The sequence below is a fragment of the Otolemur garnettii genome, unplaced genomic scaffold (genome assembly GCF_000181295.1).
Source record: "Otolemur garnettii isolate 467f Iridium unplaced genomic scaffold, OtoGar3 scaffold00017, whole genome shotgun sequence".
Classification (NCBI taxonomy): domain Eukaryota; kingdom Metazoa; phylum Chordata; class Mammalia; order Primates; family Galagidae; genus Otolemur; species Otolemur garnettii.
The window spans coordinates 24,427,943-24,445,020 of NW_003852412.1; the positions used below are offsets into that span (position 1 = coordinate 24,427,943).

The 17,078-nt window shown below is 40.7% G+C and overlaps 1 protein-coding gene across 1 annotated transcript in view; it reads left to right on the forward strand.

Moving 5' to 3' along the window:
• Positions 1-17,078, forward strand: part of ADGRV1 (adhesion G protein-coupled receptor V1) — a 552,089-nt gene that overhangs the window by 465,444 nt on the left and 69,567 nt on the right. The window contains exon 86 of the mRNA XM_012802802.2: positions 5,772-5,929. Within this exon, the coding sequence (XP_012658256.2) occupies positions 5,772-5,929 (158 nt within the window). The remainder of the gene's footprint in view (positions 1-5,771; positions 5,930-17,078) is intronic.

A 17,078-nucleotide genomic window follows, 5' to 3' on the forward strand; every position in this document is an offset into this window, starting at 1 on the left:
ATAGGGCTTATCTGCAATTGGATCTTAATATTATTATTCCTGTTTAAAGTATAAACTTAAAGAGAAAAATACATTTTAGAATTTAGTTAATTCCCCTTGGCATGAAAATTGCTGTATGCTCTACAACAAAAAGACAGAAAAAGGAATATATTTTGTTATCTTGCAGATGGTTAACCCCAAACTGTATTTCCCTTTTTCTCCAAAGTCTTCATAAATTCATTCTTTTAAAAAAAATTAATGCGGGCTCGGCACCTGTGGCTCAAGGGGCTAAGGCGCCAGCCACATACACCTAAGGTGGCGGGTTCGAATCCCCAGCCCAGGCCCGCCAAACAACAGTGATGGCTGCAACCAAAAAATGGCCAGGCATTGTGGCGGGTGCCTGTAGTCCCAGCTACTTGGGAGGCGGAGGCAGGAGACTCGCTTGAGCCCAGGAGTTGGAGGTTGCTGTGAGCGTGATGCCATGGCACTCTACCCAGGCGGATAGCTTGAGGCTCTGTCTCAAAAAAAAAAAAAATTAATGCGTTTACAGTATTTCTCTAAACGTTTCTATCAATTTTGGATCAATTTGGAAATACATGCATATCACACAGTACATGCTTACATACATACATAAATTCACAGGTGAGTAAAGACATGGGTTACATAAAAGCATCATCTTTGGAAAGAAACTGAATTAAACAGAGGAAAGGAATATTGAAATCATAAGTACTGGCTTAGATTTCATTTATAAATGATAAGCAGCCACATGATGAATAACATCTGTATTCTTCAGCTGCTAAAGCCAACTGATAAACAGACTCGTAGTATCACAGATAGATTTTACTCTCCATACAAAGTGGAAACCAGTTTGTAGTAAGTGATGAACAACCCTCACTGGACCATACACAGACCGTCTCTTCTCCTCAGATACGAAGTGTAGCATCACTATACATTTCCGGGTGGAGAAGAAAAAAATGATGCAACAAATGTAGCTTTGATGTAAACCATCATTAAAGGAATACTCCAGAAACCTACCCAGGGAAGGCTGGAACATGAGTCTGTGAATCACCACGATTATCTCTTCCTGAGAAATACTTCCAAAGACGCCTTGAAAACAAACATTTATTGCTTTTCCCTAGTTCCCATTCCATTGCCTGAGTAACCCAGATGTCGGTTGCTTGGATTTCTTCAGGTCCGCTTGGCAGGGTCAACTCAATCTTTAAAATCTAATCATGGACTCAAATCACAATCTCACCCACAGGGAGTTCCCAGCATCCGCCACAGTAGTTGTCAGTGGAATTCCTGCCTCTCCTACACCTCTCTGCTGTGAGCTCCTTCTTAAGCAGAGTTCAGAGAGGAATGAAGAAGCTGAAATAGCCCATACCACCCACACACATTTTTTAAAAATCAAGTTAGGCAATGCAATGAAAACATTTCAGTAGTATAAAGTGCTACGGAGGAGAGGTAATAATCATACCAAGTTAGAAAGTGACGCAAGGCATTTGAATGCTGCCCGGGTAGACCTGGAAGAGGAGAAACTGGATGTCGTGAAACAGCGTCTACTTGTTTCATCAGCTGAAAACAGAAAAGAATGAAGTCCTGACAATTTTTTAAATAAATCAGGATTTTCTGTGGGTTAACATGAGAAAATTTACTCATGAAAGTTTAAAGAAGAACAGTAAAAAAGTTAATCATGTGATCTCAAACACCCAAGAGGTTACTCCACACCCAAAGTGGGAAAGGCCCCCAGAGCTCCTTGCGGTGCCCTGACCTGCTAATTACGAGGAACACACTTTCTCCCCCTCTTTGAGGAAGCAAATCCACGTGGCCTTTGTCTCATTTTCTTGGCATCTGCCACATCTGTTCTTGAAGCAATAGCAATGGACACGTCCATCTGCTGCCTCCTAGCCCTGGTGTTCTGCTTGCTCATTCCTGACGTTATGTTCATTTTTCCCAAGAATTTGTTCCCAGCCTTGTTTCAGAAACTATTCTAACATGATCGTCACAGTTTGCTAACACCTCCCGTCACTATCCTGTGATCTCATCCTCAGACTACCTGGAAGTACTTACTGTGCCTCTTATTTGGTTGGACGGGGGAAATTCTGGTATGTGAGGTTTCTTTTTTTTTTTTTTCTTTCTTGGATAGAATATAATTCATATATCTTGGGCACTTTTAAATAAATGGGGGAAATTTTATTCTATACCAGTAAAAATCCCGTTCAGACAATATTGTTCAGAAAATTAGAATACTATATGTACCCATTAGCTTTAAAGGAAAAATTAAATGAGGATTTCAGAAAGAAGGTTTGAAGTATACGAGACATAACTTGGGGGTGAGGAAGGACATGGCCCATCCCTGTGAACAGTCACAGGAGTGGGAGCCCTGTCTGTGATCTGCACTGTGGGTCACTTTGCCGCCCTATCTCATTTGCAAATGTTTGTCTTTCAGAAGCGCAGTCTGACTCTCTAATCCCTAAGAGGTGGTACACAAGGCAGGGAGCTTTTGTTTGCGGGAGACGAGGATGCACAGCTAGACAGGAGTGGGCAAGGGGAGGGCCCTGCAGTGCTGCAAGGCCACAGGGAGAGAGGCAGGTAGAACAAGTTCCAAACTAGAGGCCCTGCTGTGGGGTGGGCCTGCTCCTCAGTGATCTGACCCCACTTTGGCCATGCGGGAGGTAAATGTGAAGGAGGCAGTTTCGGAGCGCACAGTAGATATGAGCAGTCTTGACTTGTGGGGTTCTGAAGAAAAGGAAGCTTCAGGATTGAGTACTTTCCCTGCCCCCTTTTCTGAAAAGAGGAGGCATCGTGGCCAAGTTGTCACCCAAGCAAGGAGAATTTCAAAGGAGACTTTTATGATCAATAGCATGTAGAGAATTCCTTTCTGAGAGGCATGGGGGACGTGGGGGGACGTGCCTGCGTACTCCCCGAGGTTCACTTTGTCTGCTCTATTTTTTAACCAAGATGATGCATCGTTAGCTGGGGATTAGCTTGCAAAGACTGTTCTCCAAAGTAAAGGAGAGGTTTAAGAAAATTCTTCAAATAAAGAGCTGAGCACCAGTCACAGTGAGGGCCAGGAGAGTTTAGGAACTGGACAGTCACACCTCCAGTGCGGCACTGGGCACGAAGTCTTTATACTCCTGGAGCAACGCACAGTGGGTTCAGCAATTATCCCTATTGAACTGTGATTAAACTTTTCAAGACAAAAATAAGGCTGTAAAACCTATGAGTATTCCTTCATCAGTATCTCAACTTGTCTAAGCATCTTTAGGTCACTTTGTGTCAATGGACCCCTAATTTAGATTTTAAAAAATTAAGTAACCATTTGAAGGTTACATAATAATGAGTAACCAACATGACCACTATTTTTAGTGCAGAAATATATTTAATATTAAGGCCATTAATGTTTGCCTGATTTATTTAATCATGTGCCTTTTACCTGGAAGAAATAGGTCTTGCTGTGTACAGATGAGTGTTCAGGGAAGAAGTCAAGCTCTGTGCTATCCAAATTAAATTCTGAAAGCTCAGAAATTTGTCATTCTGACATCCCTTTGCAGATGCAGAGTGTATGTTGAAATATCTCTTGAAAAGTGTCTTGTGTACATGAGGAATACATTTTGCAGACCATGTTAATTGAAAGTACTATCTGAGTAAGGCCTTTAATAATGCATCTCTCTTTAATATAAAATTGAGGCACTATTTTCCCAAATTGCAAGAATGGTGTTTCCTCTGAATACCTACTATTTTTAATTTCAAGTTTCCTTGCAAACAGGTTGTATAGTTTTTTTTTCCCCTTGAGTTTTCTTTAAAGTCTGATAATTATGTTAGTATTATTAATCTAAAGTTATATGTATTTAAAAAATAGAGAAGTTGAGAAAAATATTTGAACAAAGACCTTCTCACTATTAAGAGTTCTTGTAACTAAAAGTAGTCTTACAGGCTCAGTGCCTGTAGCTCAGTGGCTAGAGCGCTGGCCTCATGCACCAGGGTTGGTGGGTTCAAACCCAGCCTGGGACTGTCAAACAACAATGACAACTACAACAAAAAAATAGCCAGGTGTTGTGGCGGGTGCCTGTAGTCCCAGGTACTTGGGAGGCTGAGGCAAGAGAATCATTTAAGCAAGAGTTGGAGGTTGCTGTGAGCTGTGACACCACAGCACTGTACCAAGGGCGACATAGTAAAACTCTGTCTCAAAAAAAAAAAAAAAAGTAGTCTTATAATTTGTAGAGGGTACATCCTTTATAAGAATACCTCAAAGCACCATTTTAGATACAGCTCTCCCTTCTGAGATCTTTCTGGAAGATTTCATGTAGAAAAGTAGGAGACATTATGAACCATGAATAAAAATACCTAGTTACGTCTCTAAAAACCGTTTTCCTGGTAACTTCAGTGTTACATAGATACACACATAGTGTGCATTTATCTTGGACTCCATTCTTCTATATAAACTCCAGAAACAGTACATATATTTGTACAGTATAGCTTCTAAGGGGAAAATTATCAAACTTTCAAGAGAGTAAATGGCTCTTGGAGAAATGTATAGCTTAGAAATGACAAAATTGTCATCTATTCAAAAACAAGAGAGGACTGATAGGGGCTTTGAGAATACTCAGATGTGTCTTTAAATCTGGTCCCCAAGGTATGTTTAGTTCTAAGAAGATAGAGCTGGAAGTGGGGGGCAAAGTCTGCTCTGTTGTTGGCTCCAGGACAGTGACATGATCCCTCCTCCTTTGTTCCCTCTGTGAGGCTCATCCCAGGAAGAAAGCTCTGGATGGAGAGAGAGGGAAGGAGCAAGAGAAGAGAAAGGAGGGAAGGGGGGGGGCGACGTGGCCTCCTTCTATGCGGCAGCACGGCAGCCTGGTGACCCTTCACCTTGAGGAGCCAGGGAGCTCAAGAGAGGTCCATGCAGGCGTGAGCAAGGGCTGACAGGACACAGTGACTCCACTGTCAACCCTTGACCATGACCTCGACGGAGTTCTCCTTGTAAGGTTCAAAAGAGGAAGAAGCCCTCGACTCCCCCATAATCCACCAACTAACTTGAAACCTAAGCTGGGCATGACTAAATTGGGGATCCCTCTAGTGTTCCAGAGAACTTTAGTCCATAGCATGACCCTACATGTCTGTGTGTACGTGAAAAAGGAGAAGGATCTGATTGTGATTTTAGAGATGGTGGGTTAAATGAAATTTACTAGGTGCTTTATGTGAATTATGTTTGTTAATCTTTACAACTAACTTTTGTTGCAAATAATATTATAATTAATACTTACTTTAAAGATGAGGGAGGGTTCAGAGAGGTTAAGAAATATAAAGGCTATATAGAAAGTATTCAGCCATGTAATAAGAAAAATAGTAGTAAACAGCGGCCGGGTACGTTCTGGACAGCCCTTGTATGCCTGAAGTCACTAATTTTTAATATGTGCTCCTGGGAGTCAATGCCAGTCTGATTCCAGAGCTGAGACCTATTAACCCCACATGACTTTCTGTAGCTTTTGTAAATGACAGGTATCCTAAGTCTCTAAGACATGTACACAGTATGAATTTCTTGGGTCATAACCTTTTTTGAAGTTTTCTAAGCTTCCCGAAAGATGAGTGTTCCAGCAAACCTGCGTGGCAAAGCGGTGGGCTAGGTGCAGTCAGATGGCCTCTCCTCACACAAAGCTTCAACTTGGCAAGCCCAAAATTTGCTTCTGCCGACATCTAGATTCAAAGAGCCAGCATGAAGCAGTGATGCAATACGGTCTGAATTTGGAGTTACCTGAACTGAGGTTGTCTGAGTTCTCCCTTTGCTCTTTCAGATGTTTTATCCCGAACATCTACGCAGCCTTGTTCACAGCCGCCCTGGTGCCCTTGATGTGCCTCGTGGTGGTGTTCGTGGTGTTCATCCACGCCTACCAGGTGAAGCCGCAGTGGAAGGCCTACGACGACGTCTTCAGAGGAAGAACCAACGGGGCAGGTGTGAGAGGGGCTCTGTTTGCCTTTTGGAGATGGGGACTTTTTAATGGTGGGAAAATGTCACTGAACTTTTTATCAAAGAAAAGAAGTAGAGTCAGGCTCAGTTCTCAGTCCCCAGGCAGTAAGTGAAGCCGTAGCTTCCTATGCTCCTGCTTTTTGGTTCTCCCAACATCTCTTTCTTCAGGTTTTTATTGCTGATTCCAGTTTTGTCCTTTAGATATTGGTGTCCAGGCAAATGAATCACAGCCTTTGGGAGTTGCCTCCCAAGCTTTCATCAACTCAAGCGATGATACCCTGTATTCAACCTGGGAAATCGATTCATTTGTCTCTGACTCTGAGACTTCTCACACTTGACCAAACCTTGGCAGGGCTCTTGAGTGCTGTGTTTTGCTTGTGAATTTCTGATCATGCCTACAGATGCTGAAAAACATATGTAATCAGACAGCTTCGTAAGTGGCTACACATGTCTGGTTCCTTAAGAGAGCAAGTCTTTCCAGCTGAAATTGGCTTTCACTGCAGCTCATTTTTTCCCTTTGAATCATACTTAGCACAGGTTTTTGTGATCTGATTCTTTTTATTGTTTTCAGATTAGAGTCTCTTAGGAATTGTCTTAACTTGGAGCAATAACCACACACCTCCAGACAGAAAACTCTCTCTAAAAGGTTGTATGAGTAACCTGGGATAATTAGGGAGAATCTTACAGACTGAGGGTGGAGGATTCCTCTTGGGCCAATGAAGAAGAGAAGCGTTCTCCTTTCTAAGCTTTTACAAATCTAAAATCAGATGAATGGCAATGTTAGAGGAATTCTCCACATTTTAAGTATCTATCAGAGTTTAAGCAAGATAATACATATGACATTCCTAGAATAGTTTCTAAGACATTATTAGGGGTGTAATAGATATTGTCATTTTGAAATGTCACTCGTGTACTAAAAGCCTTCTAGTTCCTGGACTATGTCAGGGAAGATGCATAGAGAGGAGAGACTCTTTGTAGTGGTTGTGCGGTAGCTTGCAGGATGGCGGTACCCAGCCAGCCCTTCCCTATTTGTTTTCATGTAGCATGCAATCATAGCTGATCTCAGTGGTTAGCGCATCAGGGGCAAACCTCGCCTGGGCCTGATTAATCAAAAAAAAATGCAAAAATTCTGTAATAAAAAATAATATCCATTGTAGAAATCCTACTTTTTCTTGAGACAGAATTTATCCAGAAGCTATGGTTGGGATCCATTTTGTTAAAATGCATATTCTATGTTGTGGGGGGAAGTTATTTCTTTCCCTAACTGGTAAGCTTCTTTGTTTCATTTTACATATTATGTAGAAGCATCAGTATTTGCATATTTTCAGCAGTAATAACATCAGGGCCTAAGAGAGTGCATTATTCCTTTGAATGCCCACATCACCCTGTACACCTCTTGGACCAAACCCACCACCCGATGCAGTAGATAAAACCGTGCTCCAGTCATCTGAGACACACAGCCCTCAGGCACTGAATATAATGCAATAGTTCCAGGACAGTTCTGTCTCAGCTAGGGAACTCTCTCTTGCAAGACGTTATTAATAGAAGCACTGCCCCACTGAGGCTTTTCAAACAAAAAAATATTTATGGTATTTCTAATCACCTTATTCCCAAGACAGTTCAATCGTTATCTCATACTTGGATGCCTGCAGCGTCTTCCTCATCAGTCTCGCTGGTTCTAGTTTTTCCTTCTCTTTTTCATTATCTTAGATGTTTCTATTTCAGAAATGTAAAGCAGATTCACTCACTTCTCCAGCATTATAGTCATTTAAGATCTTTCTCACTGCCCCTTTCCAAAAACTCCAGTGTCTTTAGCTTGCAAGAGTCCCCACAGGTCACCCCAGGGCATCTGTCCATTCCTAAATAAGTTATTATTTATTTTGCACTCTGACCATGCCAATTTATTTACTCTGCCCTAAAATTGTGATACTGCCACCTGTGCTCATGTGAGGAAACCTCTACGTTGAGCTCCTCATCACTAGTGGGTAAAATTCCAAATCAGTAAATGATGTGGGAAAATGTGGATGAAGGAGAGGTGGAAGGGTTGTCACCTTCCCATAATCTTCATCAGCTCTCAAAGCCGTCCAAGATAATGCCATAACTTGAGTTAAAATGGTGTGTTTGATAAACACAATTTCTATAGATCTCATTTTACTCCTTTGTAGAATTTCTGGAAGCTCCCAATATGCTACCCCTTCTGTGAAGCCTTTCGAATTGCCTCTTTACAGAATCACATCAAATAAGAATTACTCATCCTCCCCCATCGATGCCTTTAAAGTCATCCAGTCACTGTAGCACTTACTTTAGAATGGAGTGATGACTTATTTTAGAATGGGGTGGTGATTTATCTTGGTCAGTGTGATTGGTTTATTTCCTTACTAAATTCTTAATTCCTTGGGGGACCAGAACCATTTAATATACTGATATTCCTTTCTATATCCCAGGGCCTTGCAGAGTGCTCAGTGGATAGCAGAAGCATAATTAATACGTGTTAAATCAATAAATAATCATCAGTGTACCACAAAATCCTGTAACTTGTAGGAATGAGTGCCCAAGCTAAATATAGCATTCAGAAGAATAAAACTATAAAATTATCAAAAATAGAAGTTAAAGGATTTATCTTGTTGATCTGTTTGTAGGTGAAATGATTTATCTTGTTGATCTGTTTGTAGGTGAAATGATTCATCTTGTTGGTCTGTTTGTAGGTGCCCCTTTGAAGGTCATTATTAACTGGGCTGTTTTTTCTTTTTCCTTGACTTGTATCATTCTTAGAGCTGCATGTTCAGCTGTGACCTTGCCTTCACCTTTTATAGTTTTATTTGCAACCTATGGTAACTCCCCTCCACTTGAATGTGCTCCATTTACCTCAAATTCAACATTCCTAGAAATACAATTTTAGCTACTCTACCAAGGACATTTGACACTTTCTTTGAGTCTTTCTGGTAAAATTCCATTGCATTGCCCTGTGAATACCCAATGGTACTGAAATTCATGTTCTGTCCTCTTCTTTGCTCCACATACAGAGCAGTTAAGGATAATATATAACAAAAGAACATTAAAAAAACAGTGCACATCCCTGTAGATCATAAATGGAACAGAAATACAAAATGGGTCAGCTGTCCCGAAGCCATGTACCCATTGTGCCCCCAGTCCAGAAGCAGGTGGATGTGGAAGCAGTTTCAGTGGTCAACTGGGGACTAAAAGGTCCCAACCCAAGGCAGGTAGACAGAGCAATGGGTCCTGCATAAAAGGAGCCTGAAAAATAGCTGATTCAGTAACTTGGACTCTGGTTCACAGGAATCTGGGAGTCAAAGGAGAAAGCAGACAGTACCTCCTGTTAAGTACCTGGGCCAAGCTCTTTAGAGTTCATAGACTGCACCACCACAGGCCACCATGGAGATGGAAAGCCTGAGACATAAGACAGACAGTAGCCCTCTGTGGGGGCTGAGAGCCACAGGAGGTGTGAGGGGAACAGCAGAGCCAGCGGAAAAGGAGGCTGGAGAGCGAGACAGACAGAGAAAGAGAACAAGCAAAGAGATAAATGCTTCCTACTCCAGTTGCAATACAAATGTCCTCAAAGCAGAAGGAAAACTGACAAAGACAGACCTTAAAATCAACATTCAAAACGATAATAATAATCTAATCCAGAAATTTTTTAAAAATAGAATCATCTGTTAATAACTTTGAAAGTATCTTAGGATCCTTGAGGATATAAAGCAGGAAAGAGTGAAGTGGGGCCCCACTGGCTGCTCGCATATCTGTTTCCTCCTTTTATCTATTGATTTTTTAACAGCTTTATGGAGATGGAATTTAAATACCAGAAAGTTTGTCTATTTAACTGTCCATTTCAATGGCTTTTATTGCCTTTTACTATATTCATATCATCAGAATCTAATCTTACATCATTTTCACCATCCTAAAATGAAGCCCACACTCACTGGCAGTCACTCCCCTGAGCCTTGGGTGACCTCAGATCAACTCTCTGTCTCTACAGATCCGTCTGCTCTGGAAATTTCATATGCTGGAATCATAGACTGTGGGCCTTTGCGTCTGCCTTGTTTCACGTAGCCAGTGTTCTCACGGCTCTGGCGTGTTGCAGTGTGTGCCTTGTTCCTTCTGACTGACAGGTCACAGGCACACTCCACTTTGCTTCTCTGGTCATTGGCTGCTGGACGTGTAGGTTGTTGCCATCTTTTGGCTGTTGCGAAATGATGCTGCTAGGGACATTCATGTCTAAGTTTTTGTGTAAACGTATTATTTTCATTCCCTTTGGGTATCTGTTCTGGGTTAGAATTGCTGGGGCATACGTAGTAACTCTATCTTTTACCTTTTTAAGTATTGCCAAACTGTTTTTCCATAGTGGCTGCAGTGGCCTGTTTTTGTAAATCAAGCTTTTTTGGGAACCCAGCCACATGCATTTGTTGACATATAGTTGAAGGCTACTTTCCCTCCACAGAACTGAATTCCCATAGCCACAAGAGACCATGGTGCCTTCAAAGCCAAACATGTTTAATATCCGGACATTTGCAGAAAAGTTTGACATCTGACCCCTTATATAAAGGATGCTATATCCATTAAGAGCATTTAAATATAAAAGCAAAACTAAATCTAAGCAAGTAAAATAAAGATAGGCAGATATGAATGGGAAATAATTTCAGAAATCATGCAATGCAAAATACTAGTTGAGGCTGGACGTGGTGGCTCATGCGTGTAATCCTAGCACTCTGGGAGGCCAAGGTAGGTGAATTGCCTGAGCTCACAGGTTGGAGACCACCCTGAGCCAGAGCAAGACCTGGTCTCTAAAAATAGCCCGGTGTTGTGGCGGATGCCTGTAGTTCCAGCTACTTGGGAGGTTGAGGCAAGAGAATCACTTGAACCCAAGAGTTTGAGGTTGCTGTGAGCTGTGACGCCTCAGCACTCTACCCAGGGCAAAAAAGTGAGACTCTGTCTCCAAAAAAAAAAAAATATATATATATATATGTATATATATTAGTTCAAATGTTTAAATATCTTACTATTTGAGATAAAAAAGACCCAGAGGAGAGGGAATTAACAAATTAGATTCTGAAGCTAGGATTAAGAAATTCATGAAGAAAGCATACCTAAAAAAAAAAAGAAAACATGAAGGCAAACCTAAGATATATGAGAAGAAAATAATAGGGAGAGATGGAGAAAAAACAAGATTTGAATAGGTAATGGTTGAAAAGTTTCCAGAATTAGAGAAAAGTAACACACCTATACATAAAATAAATATCTACATTTTAAAAGGGGGCAGGTGCTGGAAAGTATACTATATTAGGAAAATATTAAGTATATTTTGGAGTTCCTATGTCTGTATTTTTGAAAACCTGGGTAGTGAGCACTTTTCTTTGCTCCTAATACCCTGTGTATTTATTAAAAATGGCAAAAGCCCCACTCAAGTGTTTAGATACCACGATGTAGACAGATGCGGCTAGGTTCTTGGAAAACCCACACTTCAAAGGCAGCAGTCAGACTGGTACCCAGCCTCTTCACCGCTTTCCTCTGAGGAACCTGTCCTTTTTACACCCCAAGTACTCTTAATACCTGAGGAGGGTGGTTCTAATTAGTCTCAAGCTTAGCTCTCTGCAGTTCTGAGCGGGCACAGCAGCCCTTTCTTCTAAGGCTCTTTAGCTGGTTTGTGTTTCATTTGTTTTGCCTGCATTTTTTCACTAGATGGGCATTTTTAGAACATTAGATAGTATTATGAAAAATATATTCTGGCTCGGCGCCTATAGCTCAACCGGCTAAGGCGCCAGCCACGTACACCTAAGGTGGCGGGTTCGAATCCCCAGCCCGGACCCGCCAAACAACAATGATGGCTGCAACCAAAAAATAGCCGGGCGTTGTGGCGGGCGCCTGTGGTCCCAGCTACTTGGGAGGCGGAGGCAGGAGACTCGCTTGAGCCCAGGAGTTGGAGGTTGCTGTGAGCTGTAATGCCACGGCACTCTGCCCAGGGGGACAGCTTGAGGCTCTGTCTCAAAAAAAAAAAAAAAGAAAAATATATTCTCTAGTAATAAATCATGGGTAGAAAATAAATCCTTTTCTTACAAAAGTGCAATTTCTTAGTTACAAAGTATGCCAAATTTTGAGTGTTTGTTAAATGTTGTCAAGGGTTAGTTAACACCCACATCACACAAATGTGAAAAACTGAAGAGCTGGTCTCAATCATTTCCTTAGGCCCAGAATCTTCCATGGTTTCTATGGAACTACTCTCCAGGCTAATCAATCATTCTCTTAAATGTGCCTGACACCAGGAGCAACTTCACACCAACATTCATCCGGACATAATGAACACAACTATCAAGGCTTTACACCCTGCATTTTGAATGACTGTTTGCTCTTGACATTGCTTAATTTCAAACAGAATTCCGACAAACTCAAAGAAACCCAAAGGAATAGAGAGAACAAAGAAACAACTACTAGCAGATGCCATACGTTCAGGCTATATAGATGGCCCCTGTCAACTCCTTCCCTCCCTGAGTGTGGCCTGGGGCAGGATGACCACTTGGCTTTGATTGCTCTGAACCAAACTTTTGAAGGTCAGTGTCTCCTAGTGCAATCCTCCAGCCTCCTCCTCCACTCAGTGGGGTGGGTGTGCAGTGAGAATGAGTCATGATAAAGGTACGTCCCTCAGCTAAATGTCAGTGTCTCAAACAGCATTTTAAAACAAAGCCTGTAATTTTCGGGTTTGGTTTTGATCTCTGGCAATGATAAGCTTGTCTCTCTTTTTAGATTCACTAGAATTTACTGACTCTTTTCTGATTCATCATTCAGTTCTTATGGGAGGAATGATTCATGGATTATGAAAGGAAAATTAATTTGAATAAAAAGGGAAATAGATGGTTACAAATCCCTTTCTTCTAAAAATCCCTCACATAGATTTCAGTATGATACACAAAAAGGAAAGGTAGCTTGACTCAGCTAGCCACCTGATGGGAACCTGGGCTATTTGGAATCTCCTTGGCCACTTTTCTTACCTGGGAGCATTATTTGAGACTGAATGCTGTCATTTCCTGTCAGGCTCCATTTCTTCCTTTTTAGTGTAAACAACAATAGTAATGTAAATCAAGATTCCATTGCTATTATGAGAATCATTAAAATCTTGTTATAATGAACATTACAAGAATTCATCCCTTACATCTGACATTTTAAAAATTTCAAATAGAGTTCAAAGAAATTCAATGAAATCTATAGGAAATAGAGGAAAAAGGAAGTAGGAACTCCTGGTAAATGAAATATGCTCTGTATTACAGTCACCAAAGATGGCTGCCATCGGCCACTTCTCTCCTCACGTCAAAGCAGAGAGTCTTCTTTCTTTTCTTTTACATCTGGGTCAACTTTGGACTTGCTTAGACCAATATAATGTGATATAAAGGACGCTTTCCTACAATGGTCTAGCCTTCAAGAGGACTTAGCAATTTGAGCTTCCTTTCTATTGGAAGCCAGCCGCCATGTAAGTCCAGTTACCCTGCGACATCATGATGGTGGAAACCCCAGGCTGGTCATGTGGAGCGGACATACAGGTTAAACGGCCTCCAGGTGTTTCAGGCATACCCTCTCTGATTTCAGACGTGTGAGCAAAGAACCCTTCTTATGAGTTCTGGCCTCAGTAGACATGACACAGAGTCCAAAAATTGCCCACCCCAGATTGTAGAACTGTGAGAAATAATAAATTACTTTAAGCCAACTAAGTTTTGTGCGGGATTGTTACAAAGCAATCAGTAAGCTGAAACAGTCTGGTTCCAGAATTCTCGTAATTCTCACATCCAAATTAAAGTATGTCATTGTTATTTTAAATGTTATTGCTTACATAAAAATTTATGATTTATAAATAAAAATGGACAAATATGATATTTTTTTCCTAAAACAAAATTGGGGCTTCTGCTCAAATGAAGTAAAAGTGATCTTTCTCAGTAACAGAACGTGCTTGAATCAGATCCAGAATGACCAACATAACAGGTTTCACATGTCCTTGGCAATGAGCTGCTTGTTTGCAGCCTACTCCCAGTCCCATGGCTGAAAGAAAATAAAAAAACAATGCCTAGGGACTTAGGGAAAACTTCAGAGCTCTTCACTCTGCAGTGAGCAGATTCTTCCACCCAAGCTCAAAATTCTTTGTGAACACAGGGCGGTCTTCCCACATTTTGCCAATAGTGGTGAAGAAAGTCCCAAGTATTTTTTAAACAAATTATGCATGCTCTGCTTGGATTTATATTTATGACTTCAGTCTTCAAAGATGCAGATCAGAAATCTTTAAGCCTGAAAGATGATGTGTAGTCTTTCAATGTTTGTTCGTTTTCTTCATTATTGTTTTTAGAAACACTGGGGTTTAATACTGCTCATTAAATGACACCTGGAGTTTTCTAAGGCATACACGTGAAAAGTAAATAATAAAATTGTGTGACTGAGAGAAAACTTAAATTTCTGTTGAAACACCCCTGATTTGTACATGTGACCAATGAAGAAAAGGGATCAGTCACTTGTAGAAGACCTGGGTCTTTCTAGAACTCAAGTTTCCTGGATCTCTTACTTCAGTGAACTGCCTTTACTCAGTCTCTGCCAGTGACGACAAACAGTTTCCTATTCAGGCTATTTCAATACTGAACTGTTCAGTTTAATTTACATTAGTTTTCTAGGGGGGCTTAGATCTGGATACTATAGGATTGTCAGTAAAAGAAGGAGTGAAGGGCTGGAACTGCATGTAAGTGGCAGGTGTGAGCTTCCTTGGGCCTTGGTGTTCCACACTGTGGCGTTGTCCTCATCATCATCATCATCGCTACCCATTAAGATTCCCATACTTCGTAAATGGTGCTGGGAGAACTGGATATCCACATGTAAAAGACTAAAACTGGACCCGCACCTTTCTCCACTCACAAAAATTGATTCAAGATGGATAAAAGACCTAAATTTGAGGAATGAAATGATAAAAATCCTCAAAGAAAGTATGGGAAATACACTTGAAGATTTCAGCCTGGGGAAAGACTATGAAGAAGATGTCTCTGGCAACTGCAACAACAACAAAAATAAACAAATGGGATTTAATTAAACTGAAAAGCTTCTGCACAGCTAAGGAAACAACAACCAAAGCAAATAGACAACCCACACAATGGGAAAGGATATTTGCATATTTTGAATTGGACAAGAGCTTGATAACTAGAATCTACATAGAACCCAAATTAATTGACATGAAAAAAGCCAACAATCCCTTATATCAGTGGATAAGAGAATGAATAGAACCTTCTCTAAAGAAGACAGACAAATGGCTAATAAACACATGAAAAATGCCAAACATCCCTAATTGTTAGAGAAATGCAAACCAAAACCACCCTGAGATATCATCTAACCCCCACAAGAAGTATACAGTGTACCAAATAATGGCCTGTATGATCACACCTGAACCAGTTCAGTCCCTAGCATCTGGGTTGTATCCCTTATCTCAGACCATTCCACATATCTGGTGACTGATACTCCCTGATTCTTATCTGTTTATCTCCATTCCACTCTGAAGTATCTTAAAAGGCAAAATTGATCATGTCATTAAAGTTATCCAGTTAAAATTAGGCTATAGAGTAAAAGAAAAATTCCACTACTCCCTCACATAAAATCTCTATTTGCCCTCGCCATACTCAACTAGTGCTACTACCTGAAAGTGATGTGACTTCTGATTAGTCTGGACTTAAACAGCACAACTGAATTCACTCTTACTTTCTGAGTTCATCATTTATGTTAGGAGAAGAGAAGAAATAGGACTGAAACTAGTTTACATCTTGATCCCCATCATAAACAGGCTTCAGGAGGGTGTCTGTGGAAGACACGTTCAATGTGATATACATTTAAGGCCAATGTCCTGAAAGTGGCATTGTTGCCCAGGCACGTAAAACACTCTTTGATCCTTTATGTGGTTGATGTGGTTGCCATTTTTTGTTGTGTTGTTTTTGTTTTGGGGTTTTTTGTTTGTTTGTTTGAGATAAGAGTCTCACTCAATTGACCCAGGCTAGGGTGCCATGGTGTCATCCTAACTCACAGCACCTCAAACTTTTGGGCTCAAGCGATTCTTTTGCTTCAGCCTCCCAAGTAGCTGGGACTACTGTGACCCCAGCTAGTTTTTCTATTTTTAGTAGAGACAGGGTCTTGTTCTTGCTCAGGCTGGTCTCCAACTACAGAGTTCAAGTAGTCCACCCGCCTCGGCCTCTCTGAGTGAGAGGATTACAGGTGAGCCACCCAATCAGCCACCATCTCCTGTTAACACATGCATATTATTACCATGCCATGCCATCCCACTGTTTGACCCAGAGAATCAATGAAACGTTCCAACTGTTTATAATTTTGGTACCTAAGCTAAGTGTCTTTCCCATATATTTCTTTGCCATTTTCTTTCAAATTTATAAAAACTAGATTTTAATTCTCCTAGCATACCTTACTTTTTAAAGGAACTTACCTTCAATTCTTTTTTATTTATACTGAAAAAAAACACCAGTGAGCCTTTACTTTATACTCCTTTGAAAGCTACATAAAACAGGTATTCATGTTTATTGCTTTGATGTCAGAGCACTTTTTAAAAGTGGATGGCTGAGGTCTTCCATTCAACTCTTGGCTCATGAAAATACTGTTTCTAATTTGTTTTTTAATGTGTTTCTCTAGAATTTATATTCAGACCATTGCCAAAGAGTACATATGAAACTCATCTGAAGAGTAGAAAAATCAGTTTTTTAAGAGTATTTTATCTGGTAATATTTATGGCATTGAAAATACTGTCTTTCTCTCTTTACCTGGTCTATCTATGAGCCACCTCAGTTGGCATCAACATGATGACCCAGTAGTAGACACCCTGGCTCTCTGTGATCTGCCAAATCTCGGCTTCTTAGGTGTAAGTTCCATTTGGGTTTGCACCTTTTTCCATCTATTATTTATTAACATTTTCATTAATGCCTATGCAGCTTTTTACAAGGAGTATATAGTGTACAAAATAACAGCTTGTATGATCAAACCTGAAGCAAATTAAGGGAGTTTCCCATTCAGGCTTTTTCAGTACTGAAACTGGTAGAGTATTAAAGAGAAGATCCTGAAATAAAAGGATATAGAATTGTAATACTAGAGAAATAGGAAGTGGGGA